The sequence below is a fragment of the Cololabis saira genome, chromosome 16 (assembly GCF_033807715.1).
Source record: "Cololabis saira isolate AMF1-May2022 chromosome 16, fColSai1.1, whole genome shotgun sequence".
In the NCBI taxonomy this organism is placed as follows: Eukaryota; Metazoa; Chordata; class Actinopteri; order Beloniformes; family Belonidae; genus Cololabis; species Cololabis saira.
This window is the reverse complement of record NC_084602.1, coordinates 30619510-30637716: the sequence shown is the minus strand read 5'-3', so window position 1 is coordinate 30637716 and position 18207 is coordinate 30619510. Positions and strand designations below refer to the sequence as shown.

General features: G+C 40.8%; 1 protein-coding gene across 9 annotated transcripts in view; it reads left to right on the top strand.

Annotated features, from left to right (window-relative positions):
• kiaa1109 (KIAA1109 ortholog) overlaps positions 1-18207 on the top strand; it is a 106925-nt gene that overhangs the window by 48177 nt on the left and 40541 nt on the right. For all 9 annotated transcript variants that reach the window (XM_061744034.1, XM_061744041.1, XM_061744040.1 and 6 more), the window contains exons 45-56: positions 711-860; positions 3509-3693; positions 4154-4329; positions 5337-5913; positions 9259-9457; positions 10077-10340; positions 10477-10570; positions 12297-12347; positions 13223-13429; positions 14416-14651; positions 16507-16751; positions 17329-17434. In XM_061744034.1, coding sequence (XP_061600018.1) covers positions 711-860; positions 3509-3693; positions 4154-4329; positions 5337-5913; positions 9259-9457; positions 10077-10340; positions 10477-10570; positions 12297-12347; positions 13223-13429; positions 14416-14651; positions 16507-16751; positions 17329-17434 — 2490 coding nt within the window. The remainder of the gene's footprint in view (positions 1-710; positions 861-3508; positions 3694-4153; positions 4330-5336; positions 5914-9258; positions 9458-10076; positions 10341-10476; positions 10571-12296; positions 12348-13222; positions 13430-14415; positions 14652-16506; positions 16752-17328; positions 17435-18207) is intronic.

The window sequence follows — 18207 nt, the reverse complement described above, 5'->3', positions numbered from 1 at the left end:
GAATGATCAATAATCAGTATTATTGGCAGTAATAGAGGGCCCCAAAATCAAATTTTGCTTAGGGCCCCATGGAGGCTTGGGCCTGACCGCAGTCAACGGAAGCTCCCGGTAAACGCTGCTGACGAACTCCACATTTTTGCTCCAATAGTGACCTCTGCTGTTCAGAAGTCAACAGTCATGTTTTACTGCCAATAATCAAACAATATCGTAGCATCTTTCCTCAGCAAATCAAAAAGGTCCCAAATTGTACTGTTTTGACCTCCCTTCATATAGATCAGGCACCACACAGTTGTTTTATCGCAGGAATTTGGGGCTGCGTGGCCTTGGAGACGATGATTCTGCAGATGTAATCGATTCTTATGTGAAGAGTGCGCTTTTGAGAAAGATATTGCTGAAATTCCCGTATGCCTGCTCTTTTAAGCATTTATTTAACGTCTATTCAACTATGCACCTTGTTAAATGACGTTTACATGGACTGAAGACTCAGATTCATTCTATTTTTTTACCTTTTTGAAGAATTCAGGGGTGTCAAACGAAAAAATAAGTAGTTTTCTGTGTCCAAATTTGTCTAAATGTGTCAATTGTCATTTGATTTAGCTAATATTTAATCTTGAAGTATTAATTTCCATGGAGTACAGCTGGCTGAGGAGGCCAGATAGTTGCCATGTGATGTTCGGTTTCTGAATCAGTTTTCTCTGCGTCTGTGTCAGGAACCGACGTGCTGACTGAGCACCCGCTGCTCTCCGAGCCCTCACCCGTCAGTTTCTACAACTGGATGTCCAACGCTGTGGGGAACCGCACTGGAGCCACGACCCAGGAGTCTCCCGTTAACCGCTCGCTGCACAACAGCCTGCAGACAGGTGAGACCTGGGGCTGCTGGGAGTCGGAGGACAGTCGTCACCTTTATATCGTGCAACACATCGTATGGTTAAATCCACTCGGTGTATCAATACCACTACTGTCCACACACGAATACAGAACAATAAATATCCCTTTGTCAGCCTTCTGATTGGTCCCTGACTGACCAATCAGAAAAATAATTCTCCGTTGCTACATCCGGGCAGAATAACCATGGGGCCAAACAGCCGTCTCTCTCGTTCACATCAATAGAAAAAAAGCGTAGTTTTTACTTGCCTTGTATCCAAATTTGAATCACTGGATTATTTTTAAAACTTTGTATTAGTTAAAAAGGAGCACTTAGGAATACACTGCACATAGTGTGGTGAGGGTGCAGCATATTTTTTATCCCCATAATGGCGGAAAAACGATCCGTACTTCCAAAACAAAGTCTGCTCAGGAGCAGGCTACAACCCATAGCTACAACCGTTAAAACTTTTTATTTATTTATCTTAAAATGGTTAAGCGGTGTGCTTGGGGAGTCACAGGAATATATTTCATCCCAAAACCAACGGTAAATTACGAAAAATGTCTGCTTTGGATGAAGCTATGTGGACGGCCGCACCTTCCACCATGCTAAACTAATCAAAAGATCTAATTTTTGCCAAAAAACCTCAATTATTTTAAATTAACTACACAGTACCCGAAGTGGTCCTTTTTATTCATATCTAGTTGCTGTTGACCTACATTAATGTTCTTTGGTACAATAAGTTGAATTTCCGTCTAATATTGTCTCACTAGACTCTACGGATTGCAACAACTCCCACTACCAACCGCTACGAGTGAACAGCCCAGGAGGAGGTCAGGGACTGTAGAGTGTCGTGTTGGTGTCGTCGGTGGAATAATGATGTAGTTGTAGCAGTTAGCGTGTCACTCTCATTAGTGCAGTAGTCTCAAACCTGGGGACTGTAGGACGGTTTGTGTTCATGCAAGTCAATCACTAGAGGGGAATTGATTGTTTGCATTAACATAAATTCACAGATTGCAGGTTTATGCACATATATAGATGATCATGTGACTAATGGGATTAAACTGAGACCAAATGTCAGATTTTGGCACTTTATAAAACAGAGATCAGTTTGAATCTTAAGCATTCAGTGGAATTCATGTTAGATAAGATGTAAAACGTTTTTTTTAAATGAAAACCACCGGGATTTTCCCAGCTTTAGTTTCCAATGATTATTTAGTATTATCTATTTTGCCACATTACGTATCACAAGAATGCCCAATAATCTTATTAGCAGAGGCTTATATCACTAAACTCACAGTTCCCAGCAGGGCACCATGTGTTAGGTTGCTTTTTTAGTTTTCTATAAAGCACCTCGAGATTACTTACCTTTTGTGGATTGAAAACATTAAAACATACAAGTGGAATGAAATATTTACATTTTAAAGAATGTGAAATATTTTATTTATAAAGATATCAAAAGCCTAATTATCGTAGAGTGTTGTGAAATACCTGCAATTAGTGCAACTGATGGTGAGTGCTCATCCGTCAGGACCGGTGCTGTTTCCTCACTAAAAGCTTAAGCATCACACTAACCAGGGTATGTTGGTACGATCGTCCCTCACGTCATCGTGGTTGTCTCCCCCGTCTTTCAACCTTTAAGACACCAGCTGTACCTCTTTGGTTCCTTTTCCCTTAATAGCAGCATAATTATTTAGAATTACTCATGTAGATATACATCGTCTCCACAGCTGTGCGGAGCCCCGCTCTTCTGGGTGCAATTATATACGTGTAATGGATGAATTTGTGGCAGACGCGGTTAACTTTATTATCTGCTCGAGCAGGTGTGAACCGAAGACGGCACAGCAGATTAGCTGCTCGGGATTCTCACAAACACATTTAATGGCTGTTTGCTGTTTAGAATTGTGTGTAAAATGTAGTTAAAATGCTGTCTTAAAGATAAAACCTCATTATTTTTGCCCGTTAGCTCTGATCTGAGCGCATCCCGGAGTATTACTCGACACCTGTCCTAGGGCTGGGCGATATGGATCAAAAGTCATATCTCGATATTTTCTAGCTAAATGGCGATATTCAATATATATCGATATTTTTTCTGTGCCATAATTGGAGTTTCCCCCAAAGCATTATAGCATAGCATCTCTGTTAGCTTCATTTTTTTCTGAGGCAAACCCTTAAAAAACAGTCAGTTTTAATACAAAGCCTCTTGCCAAATGTCACACAGGTACCTTTATTAACAGAGGTCTGCACAATATCAAAATGTATAAAACAAATGAAATAAAAATAAACTGCCTGCATATATATAGAATAAAAATGCTTCTCGAATAAAATAAAACAAATATCCCTTTCCTGCATAACAATTAAATTAAAATACACTGTGCAATTAATACAATGTAGACAGTAACAGGCAGACTTTTCCACTGAGGTTGACAGTTGTGCAAATAACAAAACATTTGTGCAAATCTCATTCAAGTCAATTTGTCACAAAATAAGCTATATCAAAATCATTAAAAAAAAAAAAAAAAAAAAAATGTAATCGATATAAACGATATTGTCTCGTACCATATCGCGTTTGAAAATATATTGATATGTATTGAAATCTCGATATATCGCCCAGCCCTAACCTGTCCCCACCCTCTCTCTCAGGTGGGATGTGCAACCTGCCCACCATCCCTTCAGCGTCGGACTTCAACACGGTCCTGTCCAGCGACCAGAACACGCTGGACGGGACCCAGTCCCAGCATTCCCAGCACAGCACCAGCCAGGACGACCTGGTCGACATCGAGGAGGGAAACCAGTGTCCGGCTGCCGTACAGCTGGCCGACGCCCAGGTGCCGCCAGCACATCCCTCTCACTCCCTTTGATTTGTTTGCTTGTTGATGTTTGTTTTTAATTTTTCATCAGGTGGGCAATTTCTATGGCATCTGCCGCTCCCTGATAAGTGGTTATAGAGTGAAGCTGAAATTGGTTTTTAGATTAGGTTTTGTGTTGACTGCATGAAAACAGGGAAGATACTGATGCTTAATGTACTTTGATTGGAGAGCAGCTTTATTTATCCAGTGAAAGCCAAAAAAAACGTGTCTTCCTCTTCTGAGTCTCCATCCTGTGCTGATAGGAGCTGAAGGAATCGTTCTCTCTATCATACATGAGATTGTAAACGTGTTCAGTGATTGCATAGGCCGTGTCTTGCTTCACTTCGGCGTCATTACCTGGATTCCTTTTATTGACTGCTCAGATTCAACAAAAATCTGCCGTCTTCCTTCTGCTCATGAGCGGTTTTCATCCCTTCAGGTTGTTTTCAAGCCTTTGCTGAGCTACACCGGCATCCAGGCGCAAGATACCACCCCTCTCAGCTACAAGATGTACTTTGGGGAGCACTTGTCTTTTTCTGGCAACCTAGAGTGTCTAAGAGCAGACATCGTCGATTCTGACGCGTCCAAAGAGCGGAAAAACAAGCGCTCCAGGAGGTAAAGTGATCCTTATGTATAACGTGCACACATTAAACTGCAGATTGTGCAGCATAAACCTTAAACACAGATATCGATCATTGTGACATAGAATTGTCAAATTGGTTTAATTTACTGTACGAATTGTTACAGATTACTTTTGTAAGACACTATTTGACTCAGCCTTTATACGTTTTAACCGTATAGAAACACAAAGGTGGGTAGAGTAGCCAAAAATTGTACTCAAGTAAAAGTACTGTTACTTCAGAATAATATGACTCAAGTAGAAGTAAAATGTAGTCATCCAAATAATGACTTGAGTAAAACTACTCAAGTACTGAGTAACTGTTGAGTAACGTCTGAAGTACAAAATAATCATCTTCAGGCAAATTAAATCAATAAAATAAATAAAAAATAGCTAAATTAAATTAATCTTAAAGTAAATTCAAGTACTTTAATAAATAATAAAATAATAACAGAATTAAAAAAAAAATTCAGCACAAGTAGCACAAAATTTCAAGCCTTTGTACTTTTCTTTTTTAACCAGTCAGAACTAGAACAAGCCCATGAACTCATAGAAACTCTGTGTGTTTGAGTCTGTGTAAATGTGACAAAACATGCAAAAACAAACATTTTTCCCAAAGAATCACCCAGTGATGTCATGAAATTGACGCGTACGCGGATAAAAGGGATAAAAGAAAACTAACAGCTCAAGGTAGCCTAAAGTAGCGGAGTTAGAGTAACAGTTTCTTCTTCACAAATGTACTCAAGTAAAAGTAAAAAATATAGTGATTCAAAACTACTCCTAAAAGTACAAAATTTCCCAAAACGTACTCAAGTAAATGTAACGGAGTAAATGTAACTCGTTACTACCCACCTCTGTAGAAACGTAACTTTTGCCATTGACCTGGTCTTTGTACGTTTTAACCGTATAGAAACGTAATTCTTGCCATTTTAAGAATGAGATGTGTACCTGCTGTACTCTACTGCCCTTACTTTTTAACAACTTTTTAACATCCCTTGTACAGACAAGGGATGGTGAACCTTCCTCCACTGGAGTTCAAGCCGGCGCTGCTGATCGAGACGTTCAGCGTGAACGCGGTGGTGATGGAGAAGTCGGCCACCGCCCCCCAGGGCCCCACCGCGGCGCCGCTGTCCTTCCACGACCTCAACCGCCGCCACTACAACACCTTCCACTGCGACTTCACCACGGCCTGCCAGGCCATCAGCCAGCGCGTGGACATGGCCCTGGTTCGCCTCATCCACCAGTTCAGCACCATGATCAACGACATCAAGGCCACGCAGACGGACATCAAGCTGAGCCGCTACACCGCCGGCTCGGCCTCGCCCACGCCCACCTTCAGGGCGCGGCCGTACCGCCACTTCCGGTCCTCGGACTTCAGCCGCAGCTCCCGCGGGAGCCTGAACGGGGCGACGCGGAGCGCCACCCAGACTCTGAAGAGCAAGAGAGGGGTGGGCGGGGGGGGAGGGGCAGGCGGGGCCGGGATGCCTCCTAACGGACCTCCGTCAGGCATGGACACGCTGGGGAGGAGGGAGCCCAGGGGGCGCAGCACCCTGGGGCGTTCGGAGCGACGCACCTCCAAGGTAAGAACAGCAGTCGGTGCATGTGTAGGCTGAGGGTTTCAGCTCCCACGTGCAGGATTTCCGTGGCCAGCACTAGCTGTTCAGCTAAACCTGTGCTTGCATCAGTGCCTGAAAAATCTTTCTTAACTTCTTCTTTTTTTTTTTAAATGTTTTTATTGTAAAAGAACATAAGACAATTATAGTTGCTGAATTACAGTTTACATTTTTCCTGTTAAACATATACATACCGACAGAGGTGGGTAGAGTAGCCAAAAATTGTACTCAAGTAAAGTACTGTTACTTCAGAATAATATGACTCAAGTAGAAGTAAAAAGTAGTCATCCAAATAATTACTTGAGTAAAAGTAAAAAAGTACTTGGTGAAAAAACTACTCAAGTACTGAGTAACTGTTGAGTAACGTCTGATTTACTTTTTTAACACAACCTTTCAAACAGACAAAAGTACAAAATAATCATCTTCAGGCAAATTAGATCAATAAAATAAATTAAAATTAATAAAAAATAGCTTAAATTAAAATAATCTTAAAGCTTTGTTCTTGATCTTTGAGTCTGTTTCTTCTTCACAAATCTACTCAAATAAAAGTAAAAAGTATAGTGATTCAAAACTCCTCCTAAAAGTACAAAATTTCCCAAAACTTACTCAAGTAAATGTAACTCGTTACTACCCAACTCTGCATACCGGTATATGCATATGTACATATAGTATACCAGAAATATACAAACAAAATATACATACATACCGGTATACACACATGAAAACTTCAAATAAAAAGCAAATAGAATAGGAAATAATCCAGTTAAATTGTGAACAATGAACTAACAAACTACCCTCCCTCCCACCCCTCCTACCCCTCCCACGGCTCATCATGACAACAAATAATACCGGTTACTCATGCATTCTAAAGTACTGTACAACAACAACAACAACAACAGACAGACACACACTCAGTTGGGCAGTACCTCTAAATTTGTAAAATAAGAAATAAAGGGTTGCATTTGTGAAGAAACTTCTCCGTACATCCTCTCAATGCACACTTAATTTTCTCCAGTTTTAAGAAAAACATGGTGTCTTTAAGCCACCGGGAAATGGAAGGATATTTAGCCGATTTCCAATGCAACAGTAAATAACGTCTCGGTAGTAAGGATGTATAAGATATAATATCCTTTTGTAAAGAATTTAGTGCAAGTGAGGCATCAGGAATTCCAAAAATAGCAATCAACAGGCAAGGCTGCAGATTTACTTGAAGAACAGTGGACATAATGGAAAAATAGCCAGTCCAATTCAGCTCAGGGCAAAGAAAAAACATATGGCTAAGGTGACACTTGTCACATATGTCTTCTACTTCTGGATATATTTCAGAAAGTCTCGACTTGGAAAAATGGACCCTGTGTAGAACTTTAAATTGGACAAGTCCCAGACAAGCACAGGAAGTTGTAGACTGTATCCTACCTCTTAACTTCTGATGGGAGCAATGCTTCAGCTGTGACCCACAATTCATTTTAGCAGCGCGTGCATGTGAGCAGGGGGTTAAAAAGGGCAAAAGACACATTGAAATTAATTAATTAATTTAGCTCAAAGAAGCATCCCCGAGTTATCTGTCTATTATTAGATGACCAAAATAGTGAAATTGAAGCAATTCTGAGAGAACAGTGCACGTGCCGCACTATTTTAGTAAGTAAGTAAGTAAGTAAGTAAGTAAAGTTTATTTACAGGACTGTCTCAGAAAATTAGAATATTGTGATAAAGTCCTTTATTTTCTGTAATGCAATAAAAAAAAAAAATGTCATACATTCTGGATTCATTACAAATCAACTGAAATATTGCAAGCCTTTTATTATTTTAATATTGCTGATTATGGCTTACATTTTAAGATTAAGATTCCCAGAATATTCAAATTTTTTGAGATAGGATATTTTAAGTTTTCTTAAGCTGTAAGCCATGATCAGCAATATTAAAATAATAAAAGGCTTGCAGTATTTTAGTTGATTTGTAATGAATCCAGAATGTATGACATTTTTGCATTACAGAAAATAAAGGACTTTATCACAATATTCTAATTTTCTGAGACAGTCCTGTATATAGCACCTTTCACAGACAACGGAATGTCACAAGGTGCTTCACAAAAAATAAAACATCAATAATAACGCGAATAAAACACTACAATAAAAATAGGAATACGATTTTAAAAAAAACAAAAAAAAAAAACAAGACAATACCGATAAATAAACTTCTAGAATAAAAGTACATAAAATCAACATGGTGGTCATAAAACAACTGTCTCACCACTGATGTTTAAAACTGATGTTTAAATGCTTGGAGGAACAGGTGGGCTTTAAGTCCAGAGAACGTAGACAAAGCGGGAGATTGTTCCAGAGCCTCTGTGCGGCGGTCTAAACATCCAATTCCTGATCCAGCTCTATGGAGGCAGCGGCCACGAATACTCACAACGGTTTATCATTCAGCAGTCGACTTACGGCCTTTTAACCAAGTGAAAACTACAACAAGGTCTGCCTGCAGCTGATTCAGAAGGACTGAATCAAAACAGGCCAACTGACACCTACCTGGCTTCGTCAGTAGGGACCTTATCCACGCTTAGTGGAACATTTGCAGATATGTATTTATTCACACAGGTGCCAGCATGAATTCCTCTCAACAAACCCGGCGTTGGTTTAAATCTGAAATGTTCCTTTTAAATTGTCTGCTTGACGTATTCTTTGCTCTGCTTGAATTGGATTTAATGATAGTAAAGTCTTGCATGGTTGTAATATTTATACAATATGCCAAACGGTGCAGGAGCTGCTCTATTGTTTTGAAACCATACGGACTTGTTGTTTGCAGTCAATTTCTTCCCAAAAGATTTCTAATATAACAGGAAAGGAAAACTACCAAATGCATGAACATAGTTCCTTGGTACCATCACTGATGCATCGATGTGTTTAAATTGCAACCAAAAAAATCCCTAATTAGCCCTTATTTAGTTGTTAGTTTTGGCTTAATGTACAACTTTCAACAAGTCAAAGGATCTCTTATAAAAGAATTATGCAAGTAGTACCCCACTCTAGTAAAATTATAAAAAAATAAAACTGTAAGGGTGCCAACAAACATGACAGATTCCCACAAACTTATGATAATCTTTACACCAGCTGCCTCAGAAACCTCTCTGCCATGATATCTGTGTAAATATCCTGTTTGCCAATGTTTATTTCTCAAGTGTCTCATCAAGATGCCGTTGTAAAAGCGTACAATATACAGCGTTACAGTAAACAGCAGATCAGTAAAATCTTCTACATGATACGGTGCTTCTGCTTCTGCTTCATAACGTGGAAAACTGCGCCGCTTCTCCAGGTGTCGAGGAAGGGCTCCCGCGACGTGGCCGACCACATGGCAATCCAGATGGACGACTCGGACTCCATCACCGTGTCGGAGCAGAGCGAGCCTTCGGCAGAGTGTTGGCAGAACATGTACAAGCTGCTCAACTTCTACTCTCTCATCTCCGATCCCACTGGCATCCTGGAGAAAAGCTCCCCGGAGAACTGCCTTTCAGGTGGAAAACCAACCTCCGGCACTCCGAATATGGCTTTATTCAAACATTTGATTAACTCCAACCGCATGCTTTGCTCTTTCATCAATTTTCTTGTAGCATCTGAATAAGTGTCTTGCTTTGTTCTTGATCTTTGAGTCTGTTTTATGTTTACTTGGTCCACCCTGAAAGGATTTTATTATACACAAAAATCATTTATCTTTCTCCTGCTTCATACATCTTAATGTACCTCTTGGATTACCTTTTTTTTTATTTTTTTTTTATACTTTTTATTTTGTCTTTTTCAAGTTACACAAAAAGGAAAGAGGAAAAAAAATAATAATAAAAAAGAAAAATGATAGTAACAATCATAACATAACTACCTGGGGGAGTTTCTTTCCCTTCTTTAAGGGCATGGCTGGGATTTGACCTTAAATGTAGACCATATTTGCCACTTTTGAGCAAAATCCCTTCCTCTAATTCTCAAACAAAAAGTAAATTTTTCCATGGCGTATATTTCTTCAACAATGTTGAGCCATTGTCTCGATTACCTTTCATTTTAATTTTAGCTTGACATGACAGAGTATTTTCTAATAGTTAGATTTTTCTGTCTCTGACGTCTTTCGTCCTGTGTCTTGGTCAGAAGGCGGCCGCCGCCCCTCCGAGCCGTTCTGTAAGGTGATCTTTGAGAACGAGCAGGAGGAACCCACCTCCCCAAACAAGCCGCAGGGGGCCGGCGGCCGGCGCCGCAGCCTGGTGAGCTCCGAGCCCCAACACGTCACCCTCATCGTGTTCGGCATCGGCATGGTGAACCGCACGCACCTGGAGGCCGACATCGGCGGCCTCACCATGGAGGCAGAGCTGAAGAAGATCCACGGCAGTTTCACACTGAAAGAGAAAATGAAAGGTGAGACCATCCGTTCTGGCTAGGACTGCAAGTGTCCTTTTATGTCTTTTAGGAATAACTTAAAAGCAAATAGTGGTTGAAGGTGAAAGAGTGTGTGTTTGGTCTCATCTACCCTCTTGTGGTTGCTTCTCTGCAGACATCCTCCATCAGAAAATGACCGAGACGTGTGCGTCGGCTCACATAGGAGGGGTGAACATTGTTCTGCTGGAGGGGATAACGCCCGACATTCAGTAAGTCTCCTCCCTTCAGCCGATCAATAACATATTCTCACTCAACATTTTTAGGTATATTGATCCTGACTGTTTCTCTTTATTTATGGATTAAAGGTAGGGTAGGGAATTTTGCCTTTTAAAGTTTTTGATGTGTGGGTGGAGGTCTTTGCTAATGATAACCCTTTTCACGTGTACATAATGATTTTTTTTTTCGTGTGTTTTGATGAAGACTAAAAGATTATTGTAGTTTCTTCCTTTGTACAACTCAACTAATTGATATCTGGCAGATAATCAGCTGCAGTTTGGTTTGAATAATTCTTGCTGGAAGCTTTAAGTTCATATGGGTGTGCACTTTCTAAAACCCAGTGAAAAGCTGATGCAGTGTTTAATACGAGGAATAGCCAGAGCCACTAATGAGCTTTTTTTCCCCGGCCAGGTTATTTCAGCTGACTCTTTTAGTTGTAAACATCCTCCTCAAAGCTTAATAGTCTGGTTCCAGCTCATACGGTCATCTATGTTCCTGTACACTTATTACACAGCGAAGCATAATCAATGTGCTTCTGATCATGATTCTACCAGTGGCATGAAACTCTCATGTTCAGAATGCTGGTAGGTAACAAGCCCAGCGTGCAGGTGAATGTGTGGATATGTTGCTCGTCACTCTTCAGTAACTTCTGATGAGTAAATCTGATGGATAACCACTTGTAAAGTTGTAAATACCTCTTTATCCACTTCATACAAGTAAGTTTTGTATAGATACAGCATGCCAGGAGATAGTTACTGTGGATTCACACCGAAAGCGTCAAGTCTTCTCTATATTTCAGCGTTATTTCCACGTAGATAAGAGTGAGTTTGATGCTCCTTAACAAGGTTGGTCTGCGGATCAACAGCAACTATCGGGGAGCCGTTGGTCTGCAGTCTGTCTGCGGTGAACACTGACACACCGGTTCGTAGCGGATTTTATCATAATGTTTAAACTGTGTTTTGTGATTAATAAGCACTTTTTTTTATTATTATTTTGCGTTTGATCGATGTAGCAAATAAAATCGATCAGACCATCCAGCTCCTCAACCATCAGTTACGTGTTTCACATGAGCAGTTCAGGTAAAAACGGCAGTCAAATCAAAAAAAAGGTCAGTTTGCTGGGTAATATATATTAATTCCTTATAAAATAAGTTTGTTAGCGCAGAGCTATGCTCATGTGTGCATGTGAATGAGTGTACGTTTGTGTGTACACGAAAGTACAATCTGCATTGAGGCTTCTTGCTTTGGGAATCCCGGTCTGTGATTGGACGCTGCCTCGGCGTCACTGCTGCTCATTTGCATAAAGTTTAGATTCTCTCCACTTCAAATTGACGCTCTGGACGCCTCCAACGCCTCTTGCAGCAAGCTTTCATAGACAATGAATGGCAGCCGGACGCCTATGACGTGACACTTTTGGTGTGAATCCACGATTAGTCATGAAGAATTTAAACGGACATTAAGGCAAGTCTTACTATCAAGAGTTTAATTGTAAAATGTAAGTTCACTTCAGTCGAACAATAATTAGGATACATCATGTACGTGTCTGTTGCGATGGCTAAACTTACAAAAGTGAGGTATTTTCCTCATTATTTATCTCAACAGGAATTCTCATCACACTATATCACAGCTGTGTCACACTTAATTCTGACTTCCTCCACTTAACTCTCGGCTCTTTCTTTCTTTTTTCCCACCTTGCTTTCTCTGAAAACTGCTTGCATAGACTGGAGGATTTCCCAACATCTCCCACGAGCACTGCTAAGCAGGAGTTTCTGTATGTTACTGCTGTCATTCAGGGTTCACCCCCTAACCAGAACCACCAGTGTCCCCCGTCCTTGCGTCCTCCATTCGTCCCACTCATCTGTTTTCAGTGAACACTTTTTCAGGCCCCGCCCCCTCCGTTTGTGTGAATGAAGCCGCCGTCATTGATTACACGCCGAGTCTTCATTTCCATGTTGGTGTCATTAAACCAGAAAATGACTCGTGTTGGGTTTCTCTTTTCATTTGGATATTGATTGATTGCTGCTTATTTTCACATTTCACAGAAATTCTGTTTCTAAGACACGTTAAGAATCTTGTAAAATGGTGGAAAACAAGTCAAGGTATTTGTTAATTTCCTGCCTTTTTAGTGTGACTGCTCAACTCAGTGAGATGCAAAAGAGACCAGCTGAAGAATCTGAGAAGCTAAAGTCACCGCATGTTTCCCGTTTCTGAGTTTAATGAAGAAATAATCGCACAAGTGATTTATTTAATTATCAATCAGTCCAGGAATTTACTGACGGATTAATCAGCTGAGTCCTGCGGCTTTACTGTGGAGCTCATCTGTGCACACTAATCAGGCTGCTCCTCAGCCTTGGCAACCTGTGGAAATGTTCAGTAGTTTAGCTTTTTGGAAGGAGACATTATAGATTTAAGTCAGAAATGATCATTGTTTCATTGTCATGATCCGTCACTCCACCTTTTTCTTTCTTTTAAACCCCCAAAAGGCCTGCTGTCCTGATTCTGCATGATGTTTTCACAATGACGTGTTTGATGTCTTCTCACCTTCATTCATATGAACACGGAAAATTGTCTGAGTGGAAAAAAAAAAAAGAGGAAGGGATTAGCATTGTGAGCACATTGCTTATTCCACTGCACCTTGTCTTTCAGAACGGTTGTCAAGTGCAACATCGCCAAGTCTCAGGCTCTGTACAGCGCCCAGCGGGGCCTGAAGACCAACAACGCTGCCGTCTTCAAAGTGGGAGCGATCATGATCAACATCCCTCAACACCCGGCCACTCTGCACAGCATGATGGTGCGAAGTTCCCACCAGCTCTCCAAGCAGATCTCCGATCTCATCCGACAGCCCTCCAATGTGTACGCCAACCCTCATTTCTCTTCTTTTCTTCAAACGTGACTTTTTACTTCTTACATCCACATAATGGCACTTTTCCACTAGTACCTACTCAGCCCGACTCGACTCGCCTCCACTCGGTTCGGTGCCTTTCCACTAGGGGTCTAACCGTGCCGAGTAGATACTTTACTGTAACTACTCGAGTCGGCTGTATCTGACGTCGTCACACTACAGACCACCGATTGGTCGGGGGGTTGGGAGTCAGTCTGAGTCAGGATGTGACATTGTGGTGGCAAAAATTGTTGTTCAAAAAGAATGTCAGGACACCTCAGCTGTCTTTCTGATGCTTTAATGAAAAGAGGAAAAACATTCAATTGAATGGAGCCCCACAGTCCAACCGGTCACATGAACCGTCAGTCCTTAGTGAGCTGAACGTGTTTAGAGAAAAGTTATCTTATACTTGAGAAGCTGGGAAACTAGACAAAATATCACCCTGGCAACCGTGCCAGGCTCTGTGTCAAAGCGCGTGACCTCGGCATAGGAATGTTTACTTGAAAACAGGCAACAGACGGTGTTATACCAAAATTTTCCATTACAACATCAGAGAAAGAGCGACTCGCAGCATCTTGTTCATTTTTTTTCGAAGAACAATGGCGTTTTAAATTTATATCAAATAAATGCCACAGAACAAGCAGCAGATATATCAACTCATCAATGTTCTCCATCTTTGGCGCCTTTACTTCTTTGTTTGTGTTGCACAATCGAGTACGTCATAGCAGCTTCGCTCCAACCCCGCCTACTTCTGATCTTGGTATTGAAAAGAAACGAGGGGAAGGCGAGTCGAGTCGGGCTGAGTAGGTACTAGTGTAAAAGCGGTTGGTAAATTTGTATTAACTGGAAAGTAAGCCAGTATCGGAAAAACTCTGCGTAATATAACACTTAAAAAATAAAAGAAAAAGACTCCATGCATGCATTCAGAACAGTTAATTTTTGTATTTTTTTGTACCAGTCAACCTCCTAATCGGGAGGACACGCCCACTCCACAACCGTGCGACAAAGCTTCCAGCATCAATCAGACGCCCGTTGAGGCCAATGAGTTCCCCCAGCTTCCCGAAGGCCTGGAAAAGAAGCCAATTGTCCTCAAGTTCAGTGCCATGATGGATGGCATCACCATCGGAGCTGCCCTGCTGCCTTCGCTGAAGGCGGAATACAAAGTGGGCCGCATGAAGAGCCACGGCATGACAGGTTCGTGAATCAGTGGTTTCAGTGCTGACCAATGCTGTTTGAAGAAGAGTCTGCATTTCCTGCTGCGATGCTTCTACATGACTTTCTACGTGACTTTGGCAATAACTCTCCCCTTATATGTTCACTATTAGTCTAATGCATACAGAACCAGAACATTTAACGTTAAAAGCACCAATAATTAGGAAACTGTGACTGTTTTAACCTGCATCTGGTTGTAGTACACTGACATCACCACATGGGGGCAGTAACGTACCAAGTTTCTTCCTAACTTTCATTGTTAATCACAAGTATACCATATTACTGCTTTCCTGTAGTAAAACACGTGTTGCATTTGAGCTTAGATCCTAATTATGTACAAATAATCATAATGAGCCAAGGTCAAATTAGAGCTGTGTCGTGCTGAAAACATTATTGAAACCAAACCCTTATCTTCAGTATCAGTTCCTGAACAATGCTTTTTCCAATACTAGTGTATAAAAATCAATTTTAATATAATGGGAGTTACATTAGACACTATGCGGTGAAAAGATTGCTTGTTTTTGAAGTAGTTTCAGGTTTAATTTGAGCTTTTTCTACACACAACAAAACAAGCCCACAGTCCTAGCAATCTAGCAAAGGAAAAAGAAACCCACAATTCCAGTCCAGGTTATTCATTTAGATTGTCGGGCCAGGAGAATAAAGTCAAGACTCCAGGAGAGATTTCACGTTGGTCCTTCACAACCAGAAGAAAGAAAAACAATAATGTTTGCTGCCCTTGACTCCAGTATTTACACGGTAGCTCCTCGCTGTACCACAGTCAGCAGATATCAGCCAGATGGGGTTAGAATCTCCACAAATCAGATGACAGCAGTTGGGTGGAGTAACGATTCCTTCCATCCCGGGTAAATCCACCGCCAGGAGAAAAGAGAGATGCTCAGAGATGAAAGACACTTCAAACTCAACACGAACTCTCCGCCAGACTCAAACGCAACCGAGCACTGATTCCCATCTCAGGATTGGGTGATTGGAGGGGTGGGAGTGTAAAGCTTCACGGTACTATTGAACAGTACAGCAACAATGTTTCTACAGGGCATGAAAATTAGGAGCAGAATGACATGGTGTTATGATACTCACTGGTATCAACGCATTTCAGAGGGATACATACTTAAAATATAGTTGCTCTGGAATGATAATTAGAACGTTGAACTTTTTCACTGCTTCAAATTTGTATCACTCATTATTTTATTTTTTTAAACACTGTTTTTATTAAAGTTACAGTTGCAGTACAATTCCAGGCAATGATAACAATTAAACACTCCCACAGACAGAATGATCAGATATCTAAGTCATATGATCAGATAGATAAATAATAAAACAAAGAACAAAAACCAATCACACACACAAAAAAAAACTAGAAATAAAACAACTCACAAAACAGCTCTCAGACAAAATAAACTGCAATCAGGTTTTCCAAAAAATATTTGTGTCAGGGTACCCACACATCTTTAACAACAGAAATAAATGGTCCCCAAACCTTCTCAAACAAGTCCTGTCTCCCTTTCAGCATATATGTAACTTTTTCCAAAGGAAAGGCTGCCAACATCTGTCTAACCCATAATGTAACACTCTGCCTACTGGTTTTCTTCCGAAAAAAGTGCAATTGATTTTTTTTGCATGCAAAAGACACGTGTCTATAATTATTCTTTCACTTTGGGTGTATTTGTGACCCTTTGGGTAGGATCCCAGGATGAAAAAGGTAGGGTCCATTAAAAGGACCTTTTGAAATCATTTTTTCAACTATTTTCTTAGCTTCCACCCAAAAAGCCTTGATCTTACAACCAGTCATTATTTTTTTTTGTCGCCTTTCTGTGTTCAGGAGCCCAAACGAGCTTCACCTTTGAGTTGCCAAACCACAAGCTTTGCTTCCAGTCCAAAGTGTCTCCATCAGACATGTCCACCATGTCTCCGTCCGCCAGCCTCACGCTGCCCCCGGTCACCATGTCGGGAGAGTACATCATGGAGGAGCACGAGAGCCACTCGGACCAGGGCTGGGCGCCGGACGAGCTCCCGCTGAAGCAGGGAAACTACCTGCAGGGCAACTACCTGCGCTGTGTTGCTGAGGTAAAAGCATCAGAAAATCAAAATCCGACAGCACTCACTTGAAGTACAAAACTTTAATATATGGTTAAATCGCTGCACAGCAGCAGAAAATCGGACGTGTTTCAGCTTACAGCTGTCCTCAGCGATGAATGATTAAGTGGGTGTCTCCCATTTAACAGAAGCCAGCTGACTCTGATCAACACTAAACCAATCAGAATAAAAACCATACATCAATCATGGAAGAGCCATGAAAATATTTAAATACAATAGAGAAAATAGAAAATATGAGTACATCAAAGAAAAATAATAAATTGATCCAACTAGAAAGATATTTAAGTAAGCCACACAAACCCAAGAATTAACTAAAAAATACAAGATAATGTGCATAGATCCATAGTGGCATCGGGAATAGATATGTGACTGTACAATCACCATCTACAGAAAGCACGACAACACACATTCCTCATTCATACCTTTTGGATGTTCTGTCTGGCATCAGAAACATGTTTATTTGTTATGCAATTCAAATAGGAATGAGTTTCCAGGTTTGAAAGAATGCTTCAGTTGAATAATTACTAACTTCTTTTCTATGTCACAGATCGGTTCATTTGAGCACAACCTGACCACAGATCTGCTCAACCACCTGGTGTTCCTGCAGAAGGTGTTCATGAAGGAGGTCAATGAAGTCATACAGAAGGTTTCAGGTACTGCAAACATCAGCGGCGGCCCTCGGACCCGCTTATACGTAACAATCTAACGTTTTTACTGAATGACTTATGGAAAACAAATGTTCTTCAAAACCATTTCCTTTGCCGATGGAGTGCTTCATCTTTTCTAGTAGATGGATGAAGGCAATCTAATCTTAAGCATTAAGGTTCCCCACAGTGCTCTGGGATTTACAGCCACTGCTTAAGTCTTTGGGAAAAAGAAAAAAAGAAATGTTTCCAGTGCAAAACGTTGCTAAAGGCACATCTACGCGTCAACTCATGTTTATTTCTACAACAGTGTTGATATTCATGTTATAAATTGACTAATCTTGATGAAAATAATTGCCCCATAAGGAGAAAAGTGAGATATTGATCCCTTTTTAGGGTGGAGTAATAATTCTGCTGGCTTCAGTGTAAAGTCGTTTTCGTCAACGAAAATTATGACTAAATATCGTCGTCAACGAACCTTTATCGTCTGAGGAAAACGAGACGAGACGCAACGAAAATGATGGTCATGTGACGATAATTAAATGTATAATGCAATATTGTAGACGAATAAAAATGAGACTAAAATGTAGATTGCAAAATAAAAACTCTGCTAAAATGTTTCTTCTTTTTCGTTGACCAAAATGAGACGAGATGAAATGTTCTACCAAAGATCCTTAATCTCCATGTTTTCAGTAGTTTCCTCTGGTTTAGTTCTGCTGCTGGGTGACGTTAGTCCTCAATCCCAGTCGCTGCAGCGGGGAATCAGATCCAGAAGATGCAGC